The sequence below is a fragment of the Brassica napus genome, chromosome A7 (genome assembly GCF_020379485.1).
Source record: "Brassica napus cultivar Da-Ae chromosome A7, Da-Ae, whole genome shotgun sequence".
Classification (NCBI taxonomy): domain Eukaryota; kingdom Viridiplantae; phylum Streptophyta; class Magnoliopsida; order Brassicales; family Brassicaceae; genus Brassica; species Brassica napus.
In genome coordinates, this window is record NC_063440.1 from 15,309,191 (window position 1) to 15,336,154 (window position 26,964).

At 34.8% G+C, this 26,964-nt stretch overlaps 3 protein-coding genes across 3 annotated transcripts; all 3 read right to left on the reverse strand.

Moving 5' to 3' along the window:
• Nucleotides 1-853: 853 nt before the first annotated feature.
• Nucleotides 854-4,944, reverse strand: LOC125576144. The gene is made up of 5 exons (XM_048735533.1): nt 4,837-4,944; nt 4,368-4,781; nt 2,254-3,561; nt 1,001-1,593; nt 854-878 (listed from the first exon to the last, which is right to left on the reverse strand). The coding sequence occupies exons 1-5, from the start codon at nt 4,942-4,944 to the stop codon at nt 854-856; spliced, it is 2,448 nt and encodes an 815-aa protein (XP_048591490.1).
• Nucleotides 4,945-11,997: 7,053 nt separating this feature from the next.
• On the reverse strand, nt 11,998-14,075 carry LOC106352610 (3-ketoacyl-CoA synthase 12-like). The gene has a single exon (XM_048736881.1). It carries the CDS (start codon nt 13,883-13,885, stop codon nt 12,437-12,439), a length of 1,449 nt encoding a protein of 482 aa, XP_048592838.1. The 5' UTR covers nt 13,886-14,075; the 3' UTR covers nt 11,998-12,436.
• Nucleotides 14,076-20,416: 6,341 nt separating this feature from the next.
• On the reverse strand, nt 20,417-22,377 carry LOC106352611 (exocyst complex component EXO70H1). The gene has a single exon (XM_013792232.3). It carries the CDS (start codon nt 22,314-22,316, stop codon nt 20,568-20,570), a length of 1,749 nt encoding a protein of 582 aa, XP_013647686.2. The 5' UTR covers nt 22,317-22,377; the 3' UTR covers nt 20,417-20,567.
• Between the last annotated feature and the right edge of the window lie 4,587 nt (nt 22,378-26,964).

Sequence of the window (26,964 nt, forward strand, 5' to 3'; positions counted from 1 at the left end):
ATAATCCTTGTCTTTCCAAGAACCGTCAATGAAACACCATCTTCCTGTAGTCTGTGAGTTAACTCTGAACTGCGCTTCAGGGGCCATCCTGGAATCATTAACAATTTGTGCCTCCGCCCAAAGTGTTGATTCCAATTCAGCTAAGTTTAGCGTTTCTCTCGGGTCAACATCAATATTACTAAAAACTTTATTATTCCGACCCTTCCAAATGTACCATAGAATCCATGCAAACTGATGATCCTCCATTTTTGGATTAACTCTCCAAAACAGATGATCCATATTAGCAAATATCGAGCCCAAAGGGAAAATATTTGGGTTCGATGGAATCTTAGATAGTGCCCACACTTGTCGTGCCGGAGGACATTCAAAAAACACATGATTTATTGATTCTTCCGGATCACCACACCTTGCACATCTTGTATCTCCTTGTATTCCACGTGATTTTAAATTTTTGGTCACTGCTATACAACCTGTCAACAACTGCCATAGAAAATGCCTTAACTTTGGAGGACACTTCACTTTCCAGCAGAATGCCTTAAGAATATCCACGTTGGGTCCATAAAATTCTGGTTGTTTCTCCTTATCAGGATATATCCTTTCAATTTGATACCCTGATTGTACCGTGTATCTTCCATTTTCAGTGAAATGCCATCCATTTCTATCATCCAACAGATTTCTACTCAGAGGAAGACTTTCAATCATTTTTGCATCATTGGGTTCCACCAAAGTCCTAATTGCCTGTAAATTCCATGTTCGGGATTCCTGATGAATGAGGGAATCCACTGTGAGGTCCGGGTAGCTATCGTGAAAATTTTTGTTTGCTGGTCTCGGGCGAGTGGATGGGAGCCAGGGATCATTCCATACTGAGATAGATGACCCTGTTCCAACCCTTTTAATTAGTCCTTTACAAACCAGAGATCTAGCAGAGATAATACTCCTCCAGCCATACGACGGGGAATATGAGCGAATCGGTTCCAGGGGTGAAGCATTCCTGTAGTACCGTCCTTTGAAGATTCGCGAGAAAAGAGAATTTGGCTTCTCAATCAGCCTCCACAGCTGCTTTCCCAACATTGCTGTATTAAAATCCGTCAAATCCTTGAAACCTAGCCCACCATGATCCTTATGGGCACATAATTTATCCCATGATTTCCAATGCATACCCCTTGTACTTCCTCCTGGGCTCCACCAAAACTGAGCTACTGCACTCGTTAACTTCTTCACTATAGCTTTCGGTAGTCGATACACCGACATCACATGATTTGGCAGAGCCGTGATAACCGACTTAATAATCACCTCTTTTCCCCCTTTTGTAAAAAATCGAAGAGTCCAGCCATTCACCCTATTATTCAGACGATCTTGTACAAAACCAAACACTTGAACCTTAGATCCCCCTAAACTTTCTGGCAAACCTAAATAAGAACCCATACCTCCTAGGTTCTGAATCCCCAAAATATCTCTCAACTCTTGCCTATTGGATTCCTCAATTTTATGTCCAAATTGAATTGAGGATTTCTGAAAGTTGATTTGTTGTCCTGATACAGTCTCATACTCCTTTAGTATCCTAAGAATAGTCTGACACTCTTCTTTGTTTGCCTTACAGAAGAACAAACTATCATCTGCAAATAGCAAATGAGAAACTGGTGGACACGCTCTTGCTACCTTCATACCAGTTAAATGTTTCTCCCGCTCCGCTTTTTTTATATTCGTGATTAAAGCCTCAGTACACATAATAAATAAATAAGGAGATAATGGATCTCCTTGACGTAATCCCCGCTGAGGTATTATAAGGCCTCTCGGTTGCCCATTAAGAAGAACTCTATATTGAACTGAAGATATACACCCTCGCATTAATTTAACCCAATGAGAATCAAATCCCATTTTTTGAAGAAGAGCCTCGATAAAATCCCACTCTACCCGATCATATGCCTTACTCATATCCGTTTTAATTGCCATAAACTTATTTTGACAGGATTTGTTGGTTCGTAAACCATGGAACATTTCCTGTGCAATAAGAATATTATCCGATATTAACCTTCCTGCCACAAAAGCCGATTGTGTTTCTGAAATTAGATGGGGAAGACAATTCTTCAACCTTTGGCACAACACTTTCGAGATAATCTTATAACCAACGTTACATAGACTTATCGGTCTCAGTTCCGTCATCCTTGTAGGTCTTTCTATTTTTGGTATCATGCAGATATTAGTTATGTTCAACCGTGAATCCATATTTCCTGTAACCAAGAAATTATTTACCAACTCAACCACATCCTTTTTAATGACATTCCAGGAGTGCTGAAAGAAGAGAGCCGTCATTCCATCTGGGCCTGGCGCCTTCTCTGGATGCATCATGAATAAAGCTTGACGGACTTCTTCCTCCGTTGCTACTCGCAGTAGCATAAGATTCATCTGTGGGGAAATTGATGGTCCTATCTCCTCCAAAAAACTATCAAACTCCCCCGGGTTAGTTGAACTAAACAAACCATCAAAATAATCTACCACCACCTTTTCCACACCATTTTCTTCTGTAACCCAATTACCCGCCTCATCATAGAGACCCACTATTTTATTTCGGATCCGACGTTGCTTTGTCAAAGCATGATAAAACTTAGTATTAAGATCCCCAGATGAATGCCACATATTCCTACTCTTCTGATGCCAGTATTCCTCCTCATCCTTATAGGCCTCTTGTAATTTCTTGGAAATGTCAATAATATCCTCTTGTGTTTTATTGTCATCTGTTTGTACTTCTTCCAGTGCCTTTTGGAGATCCTGAATTTTGTCTTTTCCATATGGTTGGTTGTTTTTTCGCCATGAAGATATTTCATGCCGACAATTATTAATCTTAGTAATAAAATCTGCTGATGATCCTTCCTGATTTTCTGTCCAACCCGATACAATTGATTCCATGAGTCCCTCTTGGCCAATCCATCGCTTATCAAACCTGAACTGTCCTCTTCTCCTTCTTGTTAATTTATCTTCTAAAAAAGCTACCACAGGTCGATGATCTGAGCCCACCAGCCTCAAATATTCTGTATAAGAGTATGGGAAAAGTGTATGCCATTCCTCATTAGCCAAGGCTCTATCCAGTCGGCATCTGACTGTAAAAGCTCCTTTCCCTTTACCTCTCCGTCCTTGCCATGACATTTTGTTACCACGAGCTGGGAATTCCAATAAACCACTGTTCCTTATCATATTATTAAAAGGAATAAAAGAGGTTGCACTTCGTAAAGGTCCCCCATCCTTTTCATGATTCCCGGTAATTTCATTTAGATCACCAATTACAAACCAAGGATCAGACCTTGCGAGTCCATACCTAGTCAATCTTTCCCATACATGTTCTCTTAGCTCTTGAACCGGATCTCCATAAACAAAGGTAAGGAAAACTTGTTTTCCATTGCTCACTGCTTCAATATCAATCATTCTATTGCTAGAGTAAAGAATCTTTACTTGATACTCATTGTTATAAAAAAGAGCTAAACCACCACTCCTCCCATTCGGATCCACCGTAACCAGACTATCGTATCCAAAGTGAGATTGAAATTTCTGAACAAATTCAAAATCCTGTTTCGTTTCCGATAAAAACAAAAAGTCTGGTTTATGTTTTTGCCGTATTTCCCGTAAATAACTTATGGTCCAATGACTTCCAAGTCCTCTGCAATTCCAGCTTAGTATTTTCATATAAAAAAATATATTTTTAAGCGGAAAGGCTTAGGTGTGATGCCACCCAGAAACCAACCAATGTTACACCTCCACACACACCTGCCAAACCCTCGCTCACATTGTCGCAATCCCACATGCTGATTCCAATTAGTATACCATTGTATCCATAACCAAACCTCACCACGAATCCATTCCGGCCACATATGTTTATTATTTAAACCAGCCAAGTTCAATTTATATTTCAATAACCATAAACTCCAATACCTCCAGGACTCTCTAATAAGAGAAACCGCTTTCAAACTAAAGCTTAAAGATTTCAAACTAACAACAACAAAATTTCCTGACCAGACAATGATATTAAATTGTATTATCAACTCTCCCACACCAAGCCTCATCTTAGTATACGTATAATGCTTCTCCCTGGAGTTCACTTCAAGATATGAGAATCCAAATAAATCTATCATTTGTTCATACCACTTTGATACCAAGAATATTATATCCTCTACTACCATCTCCAACACCCTAACTGATCTGTTTATTTTTACACTCCATACCAAAATAATATTAAGAAAAAAACAAGCAGTAGTGGTATTGTTGTATCTGTCTCTGATCCATCTTTCCCACGAATTCCAGAATATACCTCCATACAAACCAAGCATCCCTAAATTTCCCAAATAAACCTGCAAAGTAACCGTGAAGAGACTCACCCGATGAGCCAAAAAACAAAACAAAAGCAGTTCCCTTTTGTTCTCTTGCAGAAACAAAAGCAATTCCTTTTCATTCCCCTGATACACTCTTTGCCAATCCACTAGACCCCACCAAACCGTGCCTCCCGCCCCAGAATCCCAACGTCGTGAGATCCTGAAAAGCCAAGATCGCCTCATGTGTCGCCATTTCCCTTGTAAAGCCGATCCTATAATATCCATTCGACGCCCCTTAAACCTTGAACCACTTAGAACTTGCGATCTCGCTTTAATGAGAGCGAGATCTCGTGATTGGAGGATGCGTGAAGGGAACTCCCTTAACCGGAACGATATTGAAGATCCCTTTGATTCTCCTCGCCTTATCGGATGAAACTTTCCTAAACTCCAAAGATTCGTTCGAGAGTCGACCCCTTTTAGCTTCCATCCACCAAAGAAAACGTCATAGGGATGTAGATCTGCCTTCTGATTGTACCTTAAAACCTTCCAATTGCCCCGTAGTAACCATTGATCTCCGGGATCCCAACCTTGCAAATCCATGAAGCCCTAGTAAATCGCTATCGCCATCGCCGTATACATTCATTCTTTTATTTCTCACATTTACATATTAAGAGAAAGAGTAACTCCTTAGCTTTTTGTTGTAATATATAATTCGATTGCAGTAGATCTTGCTCCTGTTATTGAATATTGTATTTTCCAATCTACTTTCTAATTTAGCCTTTCTGATTTTTGTTTATTATCATGCACAGCTTTATCCTCAATGGAGGCTACGTTCATTGCGCGTTTAGCATTAGTTAAAGAGGTTTTATGGCTAAAAATATTCTTACAATATGGCTTACAAGTCGCAACAGATGATTTATGTCATCTGACTATTCATATGAATAGTCAAGTTTGTATATGCATCAGTATAATTATAGTAACTACCATATAGTTATTATTTTATATTTGAATATTTTTAATTGAACTTTATGTCATAGTTGTGTTAAACCAAATCATAATTACATAAGATCCATGTTATTATTCTTAATAGTACATGTCATATTTATTTGTTAGAATGATTGTGGTAAAAACACCTAAACAAATCTTTTTTTCAAATAATGTATAGGAAATATATATATATTTTAAAGATAAACATTCTTCCTTTTGATGTGTATACTAATGCATATAATTTTATAATTATAGTAACTACTATATATTTATTATTTTATATTTCTATAATTGAACTTTATGTCATAATTGTGTTAAGCCGAATCATAATTACATAGGATCTATGTTATCATCTTTAATAGTACATGTCATCATTTATTTGTTAGAATGATTGTGGTGAAAACACCTAAACAAATCACTTCTCAGATAATATATATGATATATATATATATATATTTTTTTTTTTAAAGATATACATTGTTCCTTTTGTTGTGTATACTGATGCATATAATTTTATAATTATAGTAACCACTATATATTTATTATTTTATATTTCTATAATCGAACTTTATGTCATAATTGTGTTAAGCCAAATCATAATTACATAGGATCTATGTTATCATTTTCAATAGTACATGTCATCATTTATTTGTTAGAATGATTGTGGTGAAAACACCTTAATAAATCACTTCTCAGATAATGTATATGAGATATATATATATCTTTAAAGATATACATTGTTCCTTTTGTTGTGTATACTGATGCATATAATTTTATAATTATAGTAAATACCATATATCTATTATTTTTATATTTGAATTTTTATAATTGAATTTTATATGTCATAATTGTGTTAAACCAAATCATAATTACATAGGATCCATGTTATCATTTTTAATAGTACATGTCATCGTTTATTTGTTAGAATGATTGTGGTGAAAACACATAAGTAAATCACTTCTCAAATAATGTCTAGGTATATATATATCTAATTATACATTGTTCATTTTGCTGTGTATGCTGATGCATATTATTAAGAAGTGTCAGTACCAGAGAGGCTATGTTCTATTTTTTTTTCAAAGACAAACAGTTTTCTTATATCTCACAAACATGTATTTATAACGCAAAGGAGCCCAAGCAGGAGCTTTTTCATTGGAGTTTGAATATTTTTAAGTCTGCATACGCTCAAGTGCTCAGCTCTCTATTTCAGTGGCCATCGTCGCTAGATAGATACGCTTAAGGGATCAGCTCTCTGTTCAAATGTCTCTCTCTATCCAATCATCTCTCGCTCTCTCTGTAACGTCGTCTCTCTATTAAGTCGAAGGAAGGAGACGAGGGAGATATAATTCAAAAACGTGAGAAATAAGGTTTAACGTTGACAGGTCATGATCAGGTTTAATGGTTATGGGTAGGTTACCGCAGTTTTTAAAATGCTATTAAGATTACGAAACGTGATTATACTGATTTTATTAGTTTTGTGTAACTAGACAGTCTAGACTGGATTATTTAATTTAGGTGGAGAACTGGTGAAAAAAATAAGTTTGTGGGAGTCGTCGATGAGAGTAAAATTTTGGTTGTGGGGCTCATTTCTTTCTGAAATTAGACACGGTATGTTACATAATGCTTATCAATATCGCCGGTATTATATTCGATCAGATATCAATTATGATTGATCGAGAATCATGAATGCTCTGAAGAGATGAATAATTACATAACCAGGTGCTAAAAAGACCGTGATATGTGTGTGTCATACTAAATGTACGTGATATTATGACAATATAGGAAGTAAGTTATTATTTTTATTTTAACCATATTGTTCGCATAGTTAATTCAGAGTTCCTGTAAACCTTGTTTTGGTTTTAAAATTACTCTTGGATCTTCAACTATGTTCTTGAAGAAACTAGCTAATGTTTGTTGTTTTATAATATTTCTTATGGTGATGGAACAATAAGTTTTATGGGACATTTTAATAAAGTAGTTAGTTTAGACTAGATGAACATGACAATGAAAAAGAAACCTATTTTCAATATTGACATATATGTTTGCAAACCAGCCACTATACTATTCAACTGGAATTTGGATATAGTCAAGAAAAGTCTAAATATATATTATCGATATGAGTGTTAAGAAATGATATAAAAAGCAAAAAGAGTTTGAAGAAAAGTGATACATTCTTAAATGAAAAAAAAAAAGAGGTTGTGTGCTAGTGGCCTCATTTCTTTCTGAAATTAAACACGGTGAGCTTGTGCTAGTGGGAGGTTGTTACATAATGCTTATCAATATTGCCGGTATTATATTCGATCAGATATCAGTTATGATTGATCTAGAATCATGAATGCTCTGAAGAGATGAATAATTACATAACCAGATGCTAAAAAGACCGTGATATGTGTGTGTCATACTAAATGTACGTGATATTATGACAATATAGGAAGTAAGTTATTATTTTCATTTTAACCATATATATTGTTCGCATTGTTAATTCAGAGTTCCTATAAACCGAGTTTTGGTTTTAAAATTACTCTTGGATCTTCAACTATGTTCTTGAAGAAACGAGCTAATGTTTGCTGTTTTATAATATTTCTTATGGTGATGGAACAATAAGTTTTATGGGACATTTTAATAAAGTAATTAGTTTAGACCAGATGAACATGACAATGAAAAAGAAACCTATTTTCAATATTGACATATATTTTTGCAAACGAGCCACTATACTATTCAACTGGAATTTGGATATAGTCAAGAGAAGTCTTAAATATATATTGTCGATATGAGTGTTAAGAAATGATGTAAAAAGCAAAAAAAAAGTTTGAAGAAAAGTGATACATTCTTAAATGAAAAAGAAAATGAGGTTGTATCAGGTACGTATTCGAAACAGATGCAAAATTTATCTCCCAAAATGCATGTGTACTTGCAGGGATGGCACAATTCACTTACTATATGTTTTACGTTGTTATCTTGTGATCCAACTTGAATCTAGAACTGAAGAAGGAAGGTTTACAAGAAGAAAAAAGCTAACATGGTTGATGGTTAGCTTATGAGTGGGTATATCATGATGAAAGCTATGAAGATATCACAGAAAGTTCAAAGCATGATAAGACTACCACAAGGATGTGTGTAATACTGGCTTACCAATGAAGAAAGGACAATGCAATTGTCAAAGTTTCAGGAAGGTTTTTTCGTTATTCACAGCATGATGAATTGACGTATTATGCAAAATTCAAGAGTTTAAGTTTTTGAAGTGGTTGTTGCATAAAGGTTGCTTATGCATGTTATGTGCCAAAGTTAGTGATGTGATTCAAAGGTTTTAAAGGTACAAGCTTCAAAGGTAGCTTCAAGCTTGGATCAAGGTGGAGATTGTTGTCTTGTGATCCAAACTAGAACTAAAGAAGAAACGATTACAAGAACAAGAAAGCTATAGTGAAGTCTGGCGTGGAGTATAGTAAAGTTTGCTTATACGTTTGTGAAGTCTAGCTTCGCAAAACAAAAGGAGAAGGGAAAAGACTCTGAATAGAAGAGAGGTTTCATTGTACCTAATTTGTAGGGTTTCTGTTGAGGTGATATATATAATATACCATATATAGGGCTATAGACTGCTCCAAAGAGAGACATGGTGACTGGTGAGAAAGAGAGAGCTTGGTGTTGAGTTTTTCTAGTTTTCCTCTTGTGTATCTCTTCTTCTCTTGTTCATCTTCTTCTTCCTTTCTCCTTGTAGTTGAGAAGCTCACGTTAGGGTGTTAGCTGACCGTAAGAGTTATGTTGTTACCCATACAAATGTAGCTCTTGGTAATCAATGGAGACGACAAGAGACCTGATTTTTCTCCCCTGAAATGTGGCTCCCCTCACACTAAAGGGTAAACTCAGAGTCAACAAAATATGTGTGTTCGTGCTTGTGACTGTTTATGCATTAGATATTTATTCGTTCTAGGGTTTAAATCAGTTAATTGAAGCAATCGATCCTGACATACATGCTATGATTTTGACAGTAATCTCTAAGATTTTCTAGGAGTATTATGATCTTTTTATGTGCGAGTGGAGGATGTTAGTTTATGATTAGGTGGCCAATCATTCGACAGCCCACTTAGCATGTTTCGTTTTTTAAATTGTAAGAAGTTTCGGGACAAATTTTATGATCTCTTTAGGCCATAGACAAAAACCGGTTGTTTAATCCTTTCTTGGCAGCTGGTAAAACTCGAACCTGGCACCTCTACCCCTCAAAGAGAAGACTCTACCAGTAAAGATATCCATCCTCGGGTAACTTGTTTAGTTAGTTGGAAAAAAAAATTGTATGCCACTTCAAACAAAAAAAGTGTCTCTTCTTTTTTTTTTTAAACACTTGCATTTCATTAGAAATTATAACATCCAAATACAAAGAGGGATCCAAAATAATCCAAATTTACAGCCAGATACAAAGTGGGATCAGAGATAATCCAAATTGGCAACCAGGCTTAAAATATTTTAAACAAAAAAATCCCTGAGCCAAGCAGGAAAACCTGACGCAATATAAGATTGAAACAGATCGTCCTTAACCATAGTATTAGCTATAAGAAAAGCTGCTTAAAGGGTGGCTCTTCTCAATGTATGGTTATGTATATATATGAAAAAACGCATCAACAACTTTTCATGGAAGTCTTTACAAGAATCAACAAAAATGCTTAAACGATGACAAATGTTGGTTTATATTCGTCATCTTTTTTGTTATGCGTTCTTTTCTTGATTCGATCTGATCTATATTCATCGCTAAACTGGACTGGGATGTGTTTGATTAAACATATTCGCTTAGAACTCTAACAAGTATAATTAGTTCATGTTGCATGATCTTGACCTTTAACTAGTTCATGTTAAACGTTTACTAAAGTGGCTTATTTTGCCACAAGCGCAGAATAATCATAATGCTACTATCTTCAGCGCGACTAAGAAAGATAATACAACAAGTATGGCCGGCTTCATATACCCTAAAGCAGTTTATCTGTTTAAACCTTACGGAGTGGTTGTACGACTATATGAGAGACTTATCGCTGGTATGGTTCATAGATCCTAAATTTGAAACACTATATATATAGTACTTTGTAATTGTAATTAGCAAATCCCTAAATAATTAAAATCTTTGCTAAAGAACAACACGCACGACGAAACTGAAAACTCTTTAAGCAGTGCATATGACTGATGTTGCTATAAATAAATAAATCTATTGTATCGCTGATTCTCCCTCTTAATCCACACTCGTTTGAAATCGTCTGAAAAACTCATTTTCTACTGCCACCTTTTATACATTGACGCAAGAATGTATCTAGAAAAAGAAAGGTAGGTGATTCAGTGATAAATTAGATTTGGACATTTCGAAATCAGGAAGTAAGTTTATGTTACATCACGATTGTCTTTGGTTGGATTTATTCAACCAAAGAGAAATAGAATCATGTTGGGTCGCCACAACTCATAATGATACATAATAGAGGATCGACTTGAGTGGGAGTGACTAATAAATGTCCAGCTGTGTTGATTGGCAAAATTAAAAGAAGAATGGGTAGCACAAGTGGTTTATTTCGATCCTGGACCGCTTCCTTTCTACTGTCCACTTACCTGTCCCTATTTATTACCCTTTTAGTTTTTCCTTTTTTTTTATTTTCTCGATTATTATTATACTATAAATCAATACTATCAACGATTTCATCTCCCACCATTTGTTGTAGTAGTTTTAAAGAAACTTAACTTGTCAAAATAAGATATTACAACTATGCTCACATACAGAAGACACTGATTTTAAAATAGCAACATAAAAACATATCCTGATGAAAAATTAATAACAAATTACTTATGTAAAGTAATTAAATTTCCGGGTTTTCATCCGAAGAACAAGGATTTCTCGTTGGAAACAATGGGTTTAAATGCGAGTTATGGTTTCTCTCGTTTTCTTTTTTGTAATAATAGCAAAAAACTGGAACTATATTGAATTCGTTACAGAGAATAGAGATGCCTGCTCCATAATCAAGTTTTTCCTAATAAAGTATATAAACCTGGCAGGTCCTCAGATTTTAAAAATCAAAATTATGTTTTTTGGGGTCATATCCAAAGTAGACTTTGAATATTAGTCTCTAACGAGGAAAAATATCATTATCAATTTTTTTTTCTTTTCTTTTTTCTTGACTATGCTCTTATAACGACAATAGTTTTTTCAGTTAGGTCATCTCCGTTTGAAAATTACTGCATCAAAAAACCTTGGAGAGTCTGAGATAATGATATTTAGTAAAGATTCTTTCTTACTAGATACGTTTAAACTAAATAGGTCCTAATTGAGACATTTGTTTACTTTATTGAATGTTACTCGTGAGGCATGAGTAAACTTTATTATTCGTACCTAATCAAATGCTAGTATTAATTAGGGATCTCTATTAATAATTGCGATTGTTTGTCATTTTTTTGTGGAGAAAATTGGGGCCCGGGATCTGGTGGGTGAAATGAAATGCTCATTGAATGTTTTGCCTACCAAACAAACTCGTTTTCAATTCATTTTCTAATTTTTATATTTGAATATTTTGTAAATACAAGTTCGACACGAAAAATCGTTTCAGGAATAGAAATTATAAAATAAAATATTTTATGTCGCACGTAAATGTTAATGTTATTTTAACAAAGAAAAGTAGATCAAGACATGTTCGGAATTTGAACATCATAACTCAGAACTATACTGAAGTCTCTTTATTTCCTTGTATTAGTTTCAAACCAAACAATTGAAAATTTACAATCACGTAAAAGGAAGAGTAGAATGAATTACATTGACAAAGTTCAGTAAATGCGAAACAATATTACAAATTAAAGTGCAAAATGAACATAATACAAAAATTTATTAAAATGATACGACTTTTGACGCAAGAAAAAGAGGACAACATTCCAATCGGATGACAAATTAGAAAAATTCTCATCGTATTGGAGGTGCATTCCCCCGAAATTCTTTAACAGTGTGAAATTAACAAATTATAAAAAAATTATATCAAGCAATACGTAACCAAAGTTTCTGTTACATGCACTCATATATCCTTTGATTCCTTTCCAAGCTCATTCAAATTAACACAAATTAAAGGGAAAAAAAAAAGAGAGAATATTGTCACCTTTGTGTTGTTTTTGCGTATGCGTTTCTGTGTGGAAACGTTTTACATATACTCGTCAGGGATCTTAAAAGTCTCAGGGATCTTGAAAGTATCAGGATCTTCATCTTGAAGCCAACCATACATCTTTGTAAAAGGATTCGAAATCGATTTAGGTGGATAATCATTAATGCAATGATTCCACACATTCCCTTTTGATTCTCCAGTGGTGAGGTCTCTCAAAACTTCCCAAACGCAACTATTACACTTAAAACCAGCTCCAAAGCTTATCATAAACACCCTATCTCCTCTCTTCAGTCTCTTCTTAGCCTCCATGTAAGCCAACACATACCACAAACTACTAGCCGAGGTATTCCCAAACCTGTAAAGAGTCATCCTCGCCGGTTCAATATCATAGTCGGTTAAATCCAAGCTATGTTGGATCCCATCAATCACAGCTTTTCCTCCGGTATGAATGCAAAAATGTTCAATCCCGGTCTTGAAGTTGATCCCTGCCTTTATAGGAGTCCCCGGTGGGAGATTCGTGGAGCCCTTGCTAGGGTTTTGACGCATCTTGATTTTCTTGATGAAAAGCTTTACCATGAACCTCAAGAGCTCGGTAACAGGAAGAATCTTGGGTGCTATAACCTTCAAATTGTCTACCAAAGCGCGAGTGGCTGCCTTTGGTAGATTCTTCCCCAAGTAAAACCCTACACGACCCTGTTTGTCCTCGGACTGGATACAGCAGTTGTAAGACTCCTCTCTAGCTCCATGGTGAGTCCGTACCAAACACTTGAGCTTAAACATTGCTTTCTCTCTCAAGCTACGTTTGTTAGTCAAGAGAATGGCAGCACCACCGGACCGGAACAAGCAGTTGGCTAGAATCATCGAACGGTTGTTTCCGCTATACCAATTAGGGCTCAAAGACTCGGAGGTAGCAACGAGAGCTAATTTGTTTGGGTAGCTTTTGAATATGTTCTTGACAATGTCTACAGAGATTAGACTCGCGCTACATCCCATCCCGGTTAAGTTGAAGACTTTGATGTCTTCCCTCATCTTGTAATGGTTTATAATTCTTGACGGTAAAGAAGGCATTGAGGTGAGCATGGAGACGTTGACTACGAGGATGTCGACTTCTTTAGGTGAGATTTGCTGTCTCTCCAGGAGTTTTCCGATGGTGTCTACGTAGAACTCTTCCATCTCCGAGATCCCATCTTGCAACGTAGGACGCTCTTCTCTGCCTTCGAAGACGAGTCTCGGAGCGTAGGTTTGTTCACCGATCCCTGAGCTCACGATGGCTTTGAGAAGGAACTTGTATTCCTCTAAACCGAGGTTTTTATTTCGGTGAATGATTTCTCCGCTGAAGTGAGTACTCACCATTCTATCGTCTGATGGTTTATGACATTGATAGTCTAAGATGTAGCAATCTTTGTCTTTTTTTGAGTCTTTGAGTTTCCAGATCTTGAAGAAAAGATAAGAGACAAGGATGCATAATATGAGAAGGAGAAGATCCATATTATTATGTTTTTTGTTTGTGTGTTTATTTTTGGGGTTAAGAAAAAATAATGAAATGAGTAAGATGCTTGAGAATGAAGTGTAGATTGTAAAAGGGGATTATATAAGAGAACATGATGATGGATGAGGAAACGACAGCTATGAATTTTTCAGTGGGTTCTACATCACCGTTGAATTTTGTTTGAGAAGTTTAATACAGTACCTTTTAAATAATTTTTCTACAGCTTAAAAAGCTTAAGGTGAATTTTAAAGACAAGTGGGGATACATTGATGTTTGCGTATACATGATGCAATACGTGTTCCTTTATTAAATGTGATTACTTGAAAGAATTTTGGAAATACCAAAATTACTGAAAGAGTTTTGTCAGAATACTTTTCTTAAAAATGGGTAAGAACTTGTTAACTTTGATAAAAAAACTTACACGTCCGAAAATACCAAACTTAAATACATATAAAATCTTTTAATTGGTAATTTTGCTCATGTAGTTCATGTGTCTTATGGTTGATGTTTAGAACTGTTTTATGGCTATACGTTGGTAACGATGAGGGTAAGTACTGTCTTATTATATAGTTGTGCATGTTTGAGTTTTGAAGAGGCATATATTCGTTATGGTTTTAGAAATTGTTGACATATATTACTAGCTTGGTTTCTCATGTGGTTGGGAGCTGATAAGTGATCGAGGAAACTAAGCTTCATTTTGCTGAAAAATGTGGCATAATTTTTTTTTCAAAAAGACTGGCATAGTCTCAACTTAAGAACGCTTCGTTGGATTTGTTTGACAGTGAAGAAGATAAGAGTAGTGTAAGCTTTTCTTCCACAAGTGGATTTGTTTGACAGTGAAGAAGATAAGAGTAGTGTCTGTATATGTTTTCTTCTTCCTTTTTAATCTGTAAATTTTTCTTTTATCTTTTTAATATGAATTCCTTTTAAAAAATGAATCTATGGAGAAGAAGAATGAGATAACGTAGGAGAGAAGGAGATCAAACAAAGAGTAAAATTAATAGATATAAGTTTATATGGAAGACTAGTATATCTCCCGTGCTATGCACGGCTATTATTTATTTGTATGTATATATACACTAAATATAGTAGATATAAATTTAACAATGTTAATTTGCATTTTTTTAAAAAAAATTGATATTTATAACTTACAATTGCATAATATAAAGAGCCCTAATATAATCCTGAAAGTAAAATATTGATCTTCTTTCAAAACCAAATAAAAATTTATTACATATGAAACACAAATTGAAGAAAAACATGTGTTTTCCATAAGTACTATTAACATATCAACCTTACTTTGTAGATAAATTCTATTAGTGTCTTTTGTCGTGTTTATCTCTTTTTTTTTCCTATGGATGCTTTTGTTATCTTTCACTATAACTTTTACATTTCTTCATTTTCAATGCTATACATGCTTTGACATTTTGTTTCCAAAAAAATCAGACAAATTTTGTTAAGCTTAGAAGAAAAGTAAAAGTGAAAAAGTATATATAGATCAAAAGTAAACAAAATAAACACATAAATAAAAAAATAAGGAAGACCAACCTGATCACTGATCAGATTAGTAGGTGATATATGAGTCTTTTTCATTTTTCCTCTCACCTGAATTTCTCCAGCTCCATTTGTTGTCTTCTAATGATCATCATTTTTTCTTGTGGCACTTCTCAAATTTCTGAAAGATTTTGTACGTGTGCTTTACGGCGAGTCTCTATTATTCTCCTTCTCTTTTTTTTTGTGTGCACATTATTCTCCTTCTCTTTTTTTTGTGTGCACATTACCACACAAAATAAGAACTTCCAACAAATCCAGAATTGGTTTAATCTATTTTGAAAATGATATCGACTTCGTTTACTTGCGTTATCACTTTCACCCAGCATGTAGCAAAATGTTTATAAAAAAAGCTATCAGTAGATTATAAAAGAAAAGGTCGATGAAAAAAAAATTTCAACATGACGCAATTTAGGATTTGAGGAGGAAGAGTTTGAGTGTTTTTAGAGTTAATAACCTGGACACTACTAACGTTCATCAGCCAATTTTGGAGTACGATTGGCCTACCCGTTTGAAGCCTACTGTTGTGCCACCGTGGGTTTGCCAGAGATTTCGTTGATATTGATCCACCATTCGATACTATGGATACGGTTAATAAAATTTTCAATCTATCTGTTTAAAATTGCAATTTCACACTTTAGACAGAGAGTTAGAAGCTGTTACAAAGAATATAGGAATTTAAGCAAGTAGAGATGAATTTGAGTTAAAGCTCTGTGAGTTAATTTTTTATCTAAACAAAAGATTACCGTTTCCAAAGATCGTGAGATGATGGTGTAGTGTGAGGAATATTAGGAACTTTTATTTTTTTTATAGAAAAGATTAGTTGAGATAAGCACACGAAACTGTTTTGTATTTTTTTTTGCATTTATGTTTTTAAAATTTGTAAAACATATGACATGTGTCAGATTTTGATTTGTTAGGCGACTTGCGCTTTAGTATATAAGGGATACAACAATTTTGAATCATGATCAATACTTTTGAACGTGGTGTTTATGGTTTTTCTGAACGGGGTATTGATAATCTGATTTTTTTTAGGGATTTAGTCATTGGATGTTGAGAAAATTTGGAATCAAAATTTTCTTTTGTATTGACATTATTTTTTTTTATACATATCCACATGTCACTCTTTGATTCGCTAAGCAACTTGCGGTTTAGTATATAAGGGATTTTATTCTCTTTTTTAAAAAAGAGGTAAATTTCATTCCAAAGTGTTCTTATAAAATAAAAGATATTTTCTATTATTTGTAGAAGAATGTTATATTTATCCTATTTATAAAATAAGATATAATATTAATTATAAATGAAAAAGTATAAAATTTCTTTATTTAGAAGAATACATTGGAGTGAAATTCACTTATAATCTAACGTTATTCTATGTACAGAAAAAAAAGAGATATAGGTTAGATCCTAAGTTGAGATTTTTTTTTGTGTGGCAACAAGTAAGATTAGGTTTTTTTAAGTTTGTTTAAAGTTTTGATTTTGAATTTTACAAGGCTGACATATTTTTACTCTATAGTTCAGTCCATTAGTTTTCTTTATTTATCTAGAAAACTTAGTGTGCCATGTTTTTGCGCATATTTTGATATCGAGAATCTATGTGCATTTATGATCTGCATGATTAAATATGAAACCAACTGTGTAATGACAGTGGATATGAGGTTCATTGGATGATTATTGGCAGAGAGCTGCTCCCATACTGGCAAGCTCGAGATTATTTTCAATCTATTCACCATTAGCATTTATCACGTTACCAACTTGTCATTCATAACGTAGATGCCATAAAACCTACGAGCGTCAGGATCCATTGCCTGACTTATGAATAATTGTTAGCACAGTTTTAGTCTAACATATAAATATATACATACGCATATGCATAGACAAAAGAGTCTGATGAGACAGCAGTAGCGGAGCTAGAGCAGTGGCATGTGGGTCAAATGACCCATATGAAATTTTGTAAAAAAAAATTTACATGTATTTCTTGCATAAAATCCAAAGAATTAAACTTGTTGACCCATGTAAAATACAATTGTTACCAGTTTGACCCATGTAAAATAATTTTCTCCCTCTGCCACTGTGAAACAGTTGTTCTTTATCACATGCTAAACCTTTTTCCCCAATGTCTAGATCGAATATTGCCTATTGATACATTTTCCCCATTTCCTCATTCCTGTTTTTCATTTCATAGTTTATGGTTCGTTATTATTAAAGAGATTGTTGAAATGTGAGTTTGAGTCTTGGAGTAGAATGTGAGCATAGGAAGGAGGTGAAGAAGAGCCAAAAATAAAATAAATTGTGAGAGTGAAATTGTCTTAAGTCATTTCAACTTCCACCAACCGAATGTGGTTTAAGAGATTACGTTTACGTATTAATCTTTAATTACTAAACGCTTTGGCTCACATCTTATGCGTGCGTATATTCGCTTTAAAACTTTAGTTTTCTTATTCCTTATTTAATTCATCTCTCTCTCTCACAAAGTTAGGTGTACATATTTATTGTGTATTTATACATGTCTCCAGAACATGACATCCTAATTTATGCATTACTCCTTTCTGTAAATAGGATGTACAGGCTAGTTCAAATCTACGTTAATGTATTGCAGTACTGATCCAACCATCTATTTTTAACAAGGGTATTTAGCTAATGACTATAATAGAAAAGGTAAATTAACAAAACAACCATCGCCCTTTACTTTTGACTTTCGGACTGTACTGCTCACATATTTTATAGCATAAAGCTGAGAGTTTCGATCCAGGACTTCTTTAATCTCTTGTTTACCACTAACTACATTTCTAGGAACATCTACAGCAACGCATGAATCATGCCTAGAGGAAATGTGCAAGGGTCTGAGTGTGATTGCAAAAGAAAAGAAAAGGAAATCAAGTGTAGTATTGCGTCAAGCATCAATGCTATAATCTGAGGTACATGGTTCTTGTAATTCAGGAAGAAGACTAAGGTGTTGCAGGAAGGCTACAAAAGGTTCTTATTTTGAGAGAAAACATTTACTAATGGGCTCATAGAAAGAGAAGACTAATTGCAACTGAGGATCAGGCTCTAAGAAAGAAGAGATGAATATACATTATCTCGTGAAGTGGATGATGGAGTGCAATTGTGAACATACTCGTGATAAGTTTCAGTTATAAAGGTTGTTATGCATTTTTTTTCTCCGAGGTCGTTATATAACATGGGATAAAATGAAGATGAGCTCAGATAAACTCACCAAAATTTGCAGTTATTGTTACCACATGTCTTGGACTGATCTGTCTGTTAAAATGGATACCCCCTCTTTGTTCGCACAATCTGCGATGATTTCTGCTGGAGCTTTTCAGTGGTAAGATATGAACATAGACTTACATTGTAACAAATGAGGTCGCAAAAAGTCTACTAATGATGTATCTGATAGAGCATCAAATTTAAGATGGTGAAAATGTCAAGAAGATTTGATGGAAGACGCATGGTGGACTTACTTGGTTCTTCTAGGAAGTTCACGTTGGTCAGCATCGTTGATGAAATAAATAAACTTGAATACAAGAATGCCGGTTGTTGATCAACAAGAGAGATGAAGCTTGAGAACACCAATACCTATCAAAGAAGGTCATGAGCTCCTGCGTCTTGAGTCCATGATTGACTTAGAAAGACAGAGAATCTCCTACATGTTCTAGACCAAAATTTCAGAGCATTTGGTTGACAAGCTGAAGCTCTTAATCAAGTATTTCAGTTATCAAGGAATTACAATCTAGAATCAATCCAGAAAAGTCCTGAATCGATCTAGCCTTCGATGATCAAGAACAAGCTCTTGATGATCGCCCAAGTTGTAGAGAAAATATCTCTCACAACAATAATCCCTCAAAATATCTGAATGAATGTAAATGAAAAGTACTACAACTCTTATATAGTTATTCTCTTATTCAAATGATATTTTTTTGTTTATCTTCACTCTTGAACTTCACGTCTCTGCCACCTCAGCTCCTCTTTTCCTCTTCAAATAATATGCTCGTAAAGGCTTATCAATGGGATTCTCTGAAACAAGTTCAGGACAAGCTGATGAAGAGGAGACTGTAACCGAGTTATCCTCGCACAAGTCTGTTTTGGTGATGCAAAACATACGGGAAGTCACTTTAAGAAGAAACAAGAAGAAGAAAGTGACGTGAGGAGCAAGGTATGGCTTTAGTATCTTTTGACATGTGTCATATCTTAATTAGATAATCTCAAGAAGAAGATTCGTGTCAAAGAGCAACATCTACGAGAACTTTCCCAGTGAAGAGACACTTGATTGAGAAGTTATTCTTGTAACCGAGTTAGGCTGCTAGGTCTGTGCTTGGTTGATCTATTATTAGAGAAGATCTTAAGTGAAAGGTTTTGTTTAATAAGGCTAATAGTACCAAAGGTCTGAGCGGCTAACAAGTATGGTTATCAAGGGCATGGGAGCAAGATAAAGATTGGATAAACCGTGTTTGAACTCCCTGTGATGTTTGTACATACATCAGATCAGTTAACACGTGGAAAGAAAAAGAAAGTCACATTCCACCTGCATAGAACTTTGAAGAAAATAGTGAGTGTTCATGCATCGATGCTACAGTCTGCAGGTGTTTCCGAACTTGAGTTGCGGGAGGTGCAATCATAACTCAACTAAGTTTGTGCGTGTTGTTGGTTTCAGAAACAAAAACGGACCTCTTTGTACTCGAACCAAGACTGCCAAAAAAATAAATGCCAACAAACCACTAGACAATGCTTAATACTCAAAATATTAGAGCAGCATTAACGCAAGGAAGAGAAAACACGGTTCTTATTTTTTATTTTTTATTTTCTGTTTTGTTTTGACCGATTTAGAAAAAAAAATTAAAAATAAACCAATCGCGGGTCGCCACGTTTTAGTGGGGTCCGCAAACAGTACTGAAACTTTACCACACTCGGCTCTTGCAGAATAAGAAGGAGTGGATTTTAACTTTTTGGTGGGCTCCATAACTTTTAAAACTCTTTAAAACCCTGCGTTAATGCTAGTAATATTTAATTTTAAAATGACATAAAATAAATCTTCGGTTAATCTCTAAATATACTTTGATTTTTTCCCAACTCAGTAGATCCAATCTAAACGTACGAATAACGCCTAACGATTTTCGAACATGGCTAATATCAAACATAAGAATGAACTGAAGAAACGCACCCTGATCCACCCGACCCAAAATACAGATCCGAGATATAATTCCCAATATCTTCAGGGGCAACCCCGAGATTCTTCCTTAACCCGACCCGATACTTTTTGTAAAACTCGGTGTAAGCAGGTATAAGCATCATAGCAGCCGAAACTTTAATCTCATCTCTCAATTTCGAATCCGGTACAACCCAACCGGTTTGCCTCTTATACGCTTCCTCAAACCGGTCACTAAACCGTCTAACAAACTCCTCCGCTTCTTCTTCTTCTTCCTCCTCCTCCTCCTCCTCCGCCGTCGCAAGTGACGTCATCAGCTCTCCCCAAACGATCTCCTCGAATTTCGCGACGTGCTTCTTCAGCTTCCCTTCGTGCTTCTCCAGCCAACCCTCGCTCAGAACCTCCTTTAGATTCGACGTACGGACCTTAACCACGACGTAGTGGAGATTGTTGATCAAGAAGAGATACGAGAGAGCTACGTCGCTGTAGAGACGAGACTTGGCGTCGATTTTGCAGAGTAGGAAGAGAATCAGCCACGAGATTCGTTTCGCAAGCGGCGATGATAATGATGATGATGACGTGGATTCATCTTCTTCTGGTGAAGCGAACGACGACGTTTCGGGGATGATGTTAACGAGCACCTCGCTGTAATCGGCGAGGAAGACGATGTAGTTCATCACGTATCTTGTAAGCTGGTGGATTCCGCCGTTGGAGATCATCGATTTCGAAGATTCCTTCGAAATCGAAGACTCGAACTCGTCGATCATCGACACCACCGCTTCCTCGAGGTTCGCTAGGGTTCCGGCGATCTGCGATTTGACGGAAGACGTCGAATCGTAGCTGAAAACTTCTTCGATTCTCGGCATAAGCTCGACGATCGACTGGTAAACGTCGAGAGTGAGGAAGATCTTCTCCGGCGTTTTCCGAGATCTCGCCACGTTTCCGGGGAACGAGAACAGAGCTAACGCGCTTTGCAGAGTGATCTCGGCGAACGAAGATTCTCGCAACGCGGCCGAGGAAGAGAAGACGTGATCGGAGAGGATCCGTTCGCCGCGAAACAGAGTCGTAACGGCTTTTCTCGCGGCTCGTAACCATACTCTGGTCTTCTTCTCCGTACTCTCCCACTCGAGCTTCTGAACCTGCGAGAGGGTTAGACTCTCGAAGCCGAGCTGTTCCAAAGCTTCGACGATGATCGACTTGCGGATCTTTTTGTAGATCCTGAAGCATTCTTTGCCGTATCCTGATGACGTCATGCAGTCGGCGATCATCTTTAAATCCGCCATGGCTTCTGCATCATCGTCTTCTTTGGAGATGTTTCTTGAAGAGTTTCGAGAGCGAGCAGAGACGGATTCTGGATCGAGGTAGCGTCGGTTTGATTTTAGGATTCTGTAGAACTCTTTGGATAGATGGTTCATGGAGGTCTTTAGTAGACTCTCTGCTCGGATAAGCTTCGTTGATGCTGGATTGGCGGAGATGAGCTTGACCATTGCGGAGTGTAAGGTGGTGACAGCTCTGATGAATTGTTTAGCTTCTTCTCTGTTTTTGTTGGAGAAAAGCGAGAAGGTGCAGCAGAAAGAAGATGAAGAAGAAAAAGAGTCTGGCGAAATCCATTGGTGAATGATGGCTTCAGCGTCTTCGATGCTATCTTCCATTAGAGACTCAGAGAAGCTCCGGTGTGAATGTTGTTTCAGCTTTGAAGAAGAAGAAGGTGAAGTTAAAGCAAAGAGGACCATCTTTTTTTTTTTTTTTTTTGTGTTTTGGTTTCTTTTTGTTATGATTTTGAAATGATGAAATGAAGAGCTTGGAACAGTATTTATAGTGGTACGTTTTCTTTTTGACTTCAAATTATTTTTAACTTAAATAAGAACAACAAAAACGTGTGACATACAGGTTCGTGCTTTTTCTTACGTCAGTTTACTTTTGATTCACCGTGTTTTTTCAACTCATGGGATATGTAGTATAGCCGTCCATGCAATGTAATAGAGTCGATAGATAGATATAACTGGACGAGTTTAATTGGTTAAGTTGTATTAATGTGTGTCGTAAGTTGTAACTACGATATCCAGAGCCCAACCGTACCTATTTGTTTATTTATGTTACTAGGCGGCTTTTAGGACTTGGCTATGATCATTCATCATCCATATTTTTCAGAGAAAAAAATTGTTTAATTAGTCTTGTAACAAGAACGATAATACGATAAAGAATAACGAAACAAATGAAACGGAGTAGTTCTCAGAATAAATAATTAAAAACAAATGAAACGGAGTAGTAGTTACATGTACTTTTCTCTTTGTTTCTTCGTGCGAAATTGTTTCACTAAACTCAATTGATAAAAAAGTATTACACCAGTACACCACTTGCTATAATGGTGGGACGGGGGAATTTTCTTGCATTTATGAGTCACAAAAAGTGCTACGTGCTACCAGTTCAATTAGAATAATCCCATCTGAGCATGCACATATAATTCTAAAAAATTATGACAAATTTATGTTATAAACAATAAAGAAAATTTACTAGTTACAGTTTTTAATAATAATCCCTCCGTATCGGATGATTGATGTTTTCGTATTTTGTTATTGTATCCGAAAGATTAATGTTTTGGAGTATAGTTAATATATTTGCCCTTAAAACTAAAACATCAAATAAAATGTAAAAATGAATATTAAAAATTATTGGTATAACCAAAAAATGATAAATAAAATAATCTATTTATTATTTCTAATATGTGTGAAATAGTTCGAACATCAAACATTTGTATCAAATTTTGTGTTTCAAACTCTCACTAGTCACTATTCACATTTGGATATTCTTTTTGAGGTAAACTGTAGGTTGTTTATGATCAGCAACAATTCTAAAATAATAAAGAGGAACCAGATAATTGAAAATATTTAAAATTGAACCGCATATTTTTGTTAATTTTAATTTTAAAATGGCTATAATTTAAAGCCTATAATAAATGCTAGAATTTGATCCGCGCGGCACGGATGTTTGATTTAACTTGTGTTAAACGTAAAGTCATAAATTGCTAGTTTTTAAAAAAAAATCATGTATATTTTTTATGTTTTATAATTTGGCGATTTAGTTAATCCCATGAAAATGTTATCTTTCTTTAACAAATGCAATTTAGTTAATATTTGTATAATATTATAATGGTCAATATATGAATATTGATTTGGTTAGATAAGTTTCAGAATTGTTTGTAATTAATTAATTTAAATTGATTTTAAATGTGGTGACAAAATTTGTAAATAAAAAGAAATATTTAATTTATTGTAAATGTAATGGCTAAATGTGTAAATAAAATAAAGTAATAAAAATTCTGATATATATGTTTACATACAGTTCTCATTTAAAATGTTATCCATGTTTCCAAACAGTACAAAAAATACTTTAGTTTCAATAATATAGATTCACTTGTTAGAATCTATTAAGATTTTGATCTATTCACGGTATATATGCAATAATAGATAACATCAGATCTTGATCACATAAGATTACACTGCTATCAATAAAAAAGAGCAGTCTAATGAAAATGTAATAAATTCATAATACTTCATTTCATTGTTTTGGAAACCAAACCTAGCATTCATATTTACTACTCCCTCCGTTTTTTAATATAAGTCGTTTTAGAGAAACTTTTTTGTTCCAAATTATATGTCGTTTTCGGTTTTTTATGTAACATTTATTAGTAATTAATGTTGTCTGACCAATGATAATATATCTTCTATTTTTCTATTGGTTAAATTGTGGTTAGGTAAATAATTAATGATGTCTTTGTTTCGAAAATATAAGAAATTAATGATTTTCTTAATCTATGTGCATAGCTTCAAAGCGACTTATAATAAAAAACGGAGGGAGTATTAGCCAGTTTTCTTTTTTGATGATTACGGTATATCATTAACATCATCCCTCCTTTTGGTTAACTATAATGATTTCGTTTACACGTACGTGTTATGTGATATAAGATTATGTTACCATAATGGGATCACGGGAAAAACACTAATTATTTTATTTCATTTAGTGTTTTTCCGGTAATCCCTAACAATAAATTTTGTATAAAATCTTGCATACAAAAATCGTCAACCAAAAATAGCCATTTCTTCAGAATCCAACTTTGACTATTTTCCAAATTTTAATATAAAAACAATATATATATGCAGGTTTTATACATAGAATTTATAATCTCGTGGCTTAACTTTAAAGGAAGTTGGTAAGTTTCAACATTTAAAAGTCTAACTAAGGAGACGAATGCATTCTCAAAATATATTACTACATCTATCCGTTCTTCTGGTGCGCCATTGGCTCACTTCTCATTCAAACGAGGAGAAAATACCAACAACCTATAAAAATGACCACCACTTAGTTCTTAAACTATTAGACTAGCCGCGTCACACTAGTAGAAAAATGTTATATAGACACGAAAATTTTCATGACTAAAGCTAATTTTTCGTGACTATACATTGATGTAGACACGAAAAGTCACGAAAAAATTTCGTGTGTATACGATTGTGACCAAAATTTACCGTGACTAAACGTGTATAAAACAGTCACGTTTTTGACACTGTTATTTTTCGTGGTTTATATTTATCACCCTTAGTGTTTGTGACTATTCCTGTGACTATTTATTAAAAAAAAAAAAAAAATAATTAGTAAATTAAGAATTAATGAATTAAAAAACAATACAAATATGTTTTTCGTATATATGGTGTCATATACATATTTATATATCATACATATAACATATATACAAAAGCGTGAGCTTGACCGGAGATTTAACTTCGCCGGCACAGCTCCGCCTCAGCCTCTGGTTTGTAACGTCACTGCCTCAATTCGTCGCGCCTCTGCATTCGGTTAGTCGCGCCTCTGCCTGCGGTTCGTCACACCTCGCCTCCGGTTCGTCACTCCTCCGCCTCGTCACTACATGCGGCATGTCTCCGCTATCTCATCCTTCGCCTCTGGTGTGCCTCCACTACTCCAGCTGTTCTTTACTCCAAATTGTCTCCATGCCAGATCTGTGAGCCGGGATGTTTGTACGATCTAGATCTGATGCCGAACAACTCCGACGATAACTGCATCTCACACCAGTCTCTGGCGCAACAACAACATCGTATCGTAGGAGTAGATTTGGTAGACAGTGAAGGAGATCTGGTGATGGCAGAAGGAAGAGATTCGGTTTGATAAAATACGATAGTGGTTGATGAAAAGATTATGTGAGTGGAGTAGAAGAAAGGAATTAGGTGACCAGAATCGATGAAATCGATTTGTTTGTGTTAAGAGGAAGAGAATCGTTTGTAGAAGAAGATAATACTTGTTTACAGAGGAAAAGGTACATGGGAGAACGAGAGAAAAAGGAAGGAAGTAATATGAGCCATTAGATCAAATTGATCAATGGTTAAGACAGTTATCCTTGTCAAAAGGTATAGACCAATGAGAAAATTTCACTAAAGTATCTTGCTTTTATCTTTCTTTCTTTTTTTTTCTTTTTTTCCCGACTTTGTTTTCTTTTTTCTTTGTAACACATGCATCCTCTACCATTATATGTATTTTGTTATTATCATTAAGTTGTTATTTCTAGGTATTTGGTTCATAATTTTCAGATAATTTAGATTATTAGATATAAAATTTAAAAATGTAATGTAGAAGTTAACTTCAAAATTGAGGAATTTAAAATTTTAAAGGATTCAATCCACATTTAAAATGATTTAGTTCACATTTAAAAGTAGAAAAATTAAAAATTGTTTTTAAACTACAAATTTGACTTCTGAGTATATATAAAATTATATTTTTTATTTACATTTTTAACTAACTAAAATTTTTATATTTGAGTCGTCATTTTATTCTTTAAGTTTTGATGTTTGGATAAGCTTTGTGGTAAGGTTTAAAATAGGGTTTGAAGTAGGGTTTGTGAATATGTTTAAAGTTATGATTTGAAAAAAGAAATTAAAATCTTTTAACTCTGTATAAGAGTTAGATCTTAGTTTAAGCTATAATATAGTAAACTACATTGCATATTTAGAGTTTAGGGTTTCAAAATTTCATTTAGGGTTTAGAGATTTAAATAGTCGTGAACAAAATGTGACAAATTCATGACTACTTAAAAAAAGTAACACCATCTGGTCACGGTTTTTAATTATGTCCGATTAGTCACGAAATTATTGTGGCAAAACGTGTCTATATCTAGTCACATTATCTTTTGTGACAAAAACATGACTATTAATGTCACGGAAATGACACGATTAGTCACGTTTTTTCCTATTTTCATGTTTTGTGACTAATCGAGACTTTTTCGTGACTAATCAAAAAATAGTCACACACATAAGTGACTAAAACGTGACTATAGGAGTAATTTCTACTAGTGTCAATGGCACAATAATAATAAGA

Coding starts and splice junctions, on each gene's coding strand:
- LOC125576144 (XM_048735533.1), bottom strand. CDS start 4,944: ATGAATGTATACGGCGATGGCGATAGCGATTTACTAGGGCTTCATGGA. Junction 1,594..2,253: donor AAAAGGATGTGGTTGAGTTG/GTAAATAATTTC, acceptor TTCTTCTGTAAG/GCAAACAAAGAAGAGTGTCA. Junction 879..1,000: donor TCGCGAATCTTCAAAGGACG/GTACTACAGGAA, acceptor GGGTTGGAACAG/GGTCATCTATCTCAGTATGG.
- LOC106352610 (XM_048736881.1), bottom strand. CDS start 13,885: ATGGATCTTCTCCTTCTCATATTATGCATCCTTGTCTCTTATCTTTTC.
- LOC106352611 (XM_013792232.3), bottom strand. CDS start 22,316: ATGGTCCTCTTTGCTTTAACTTCACCTTCTTCTTCTTCAAAGCTGAAA.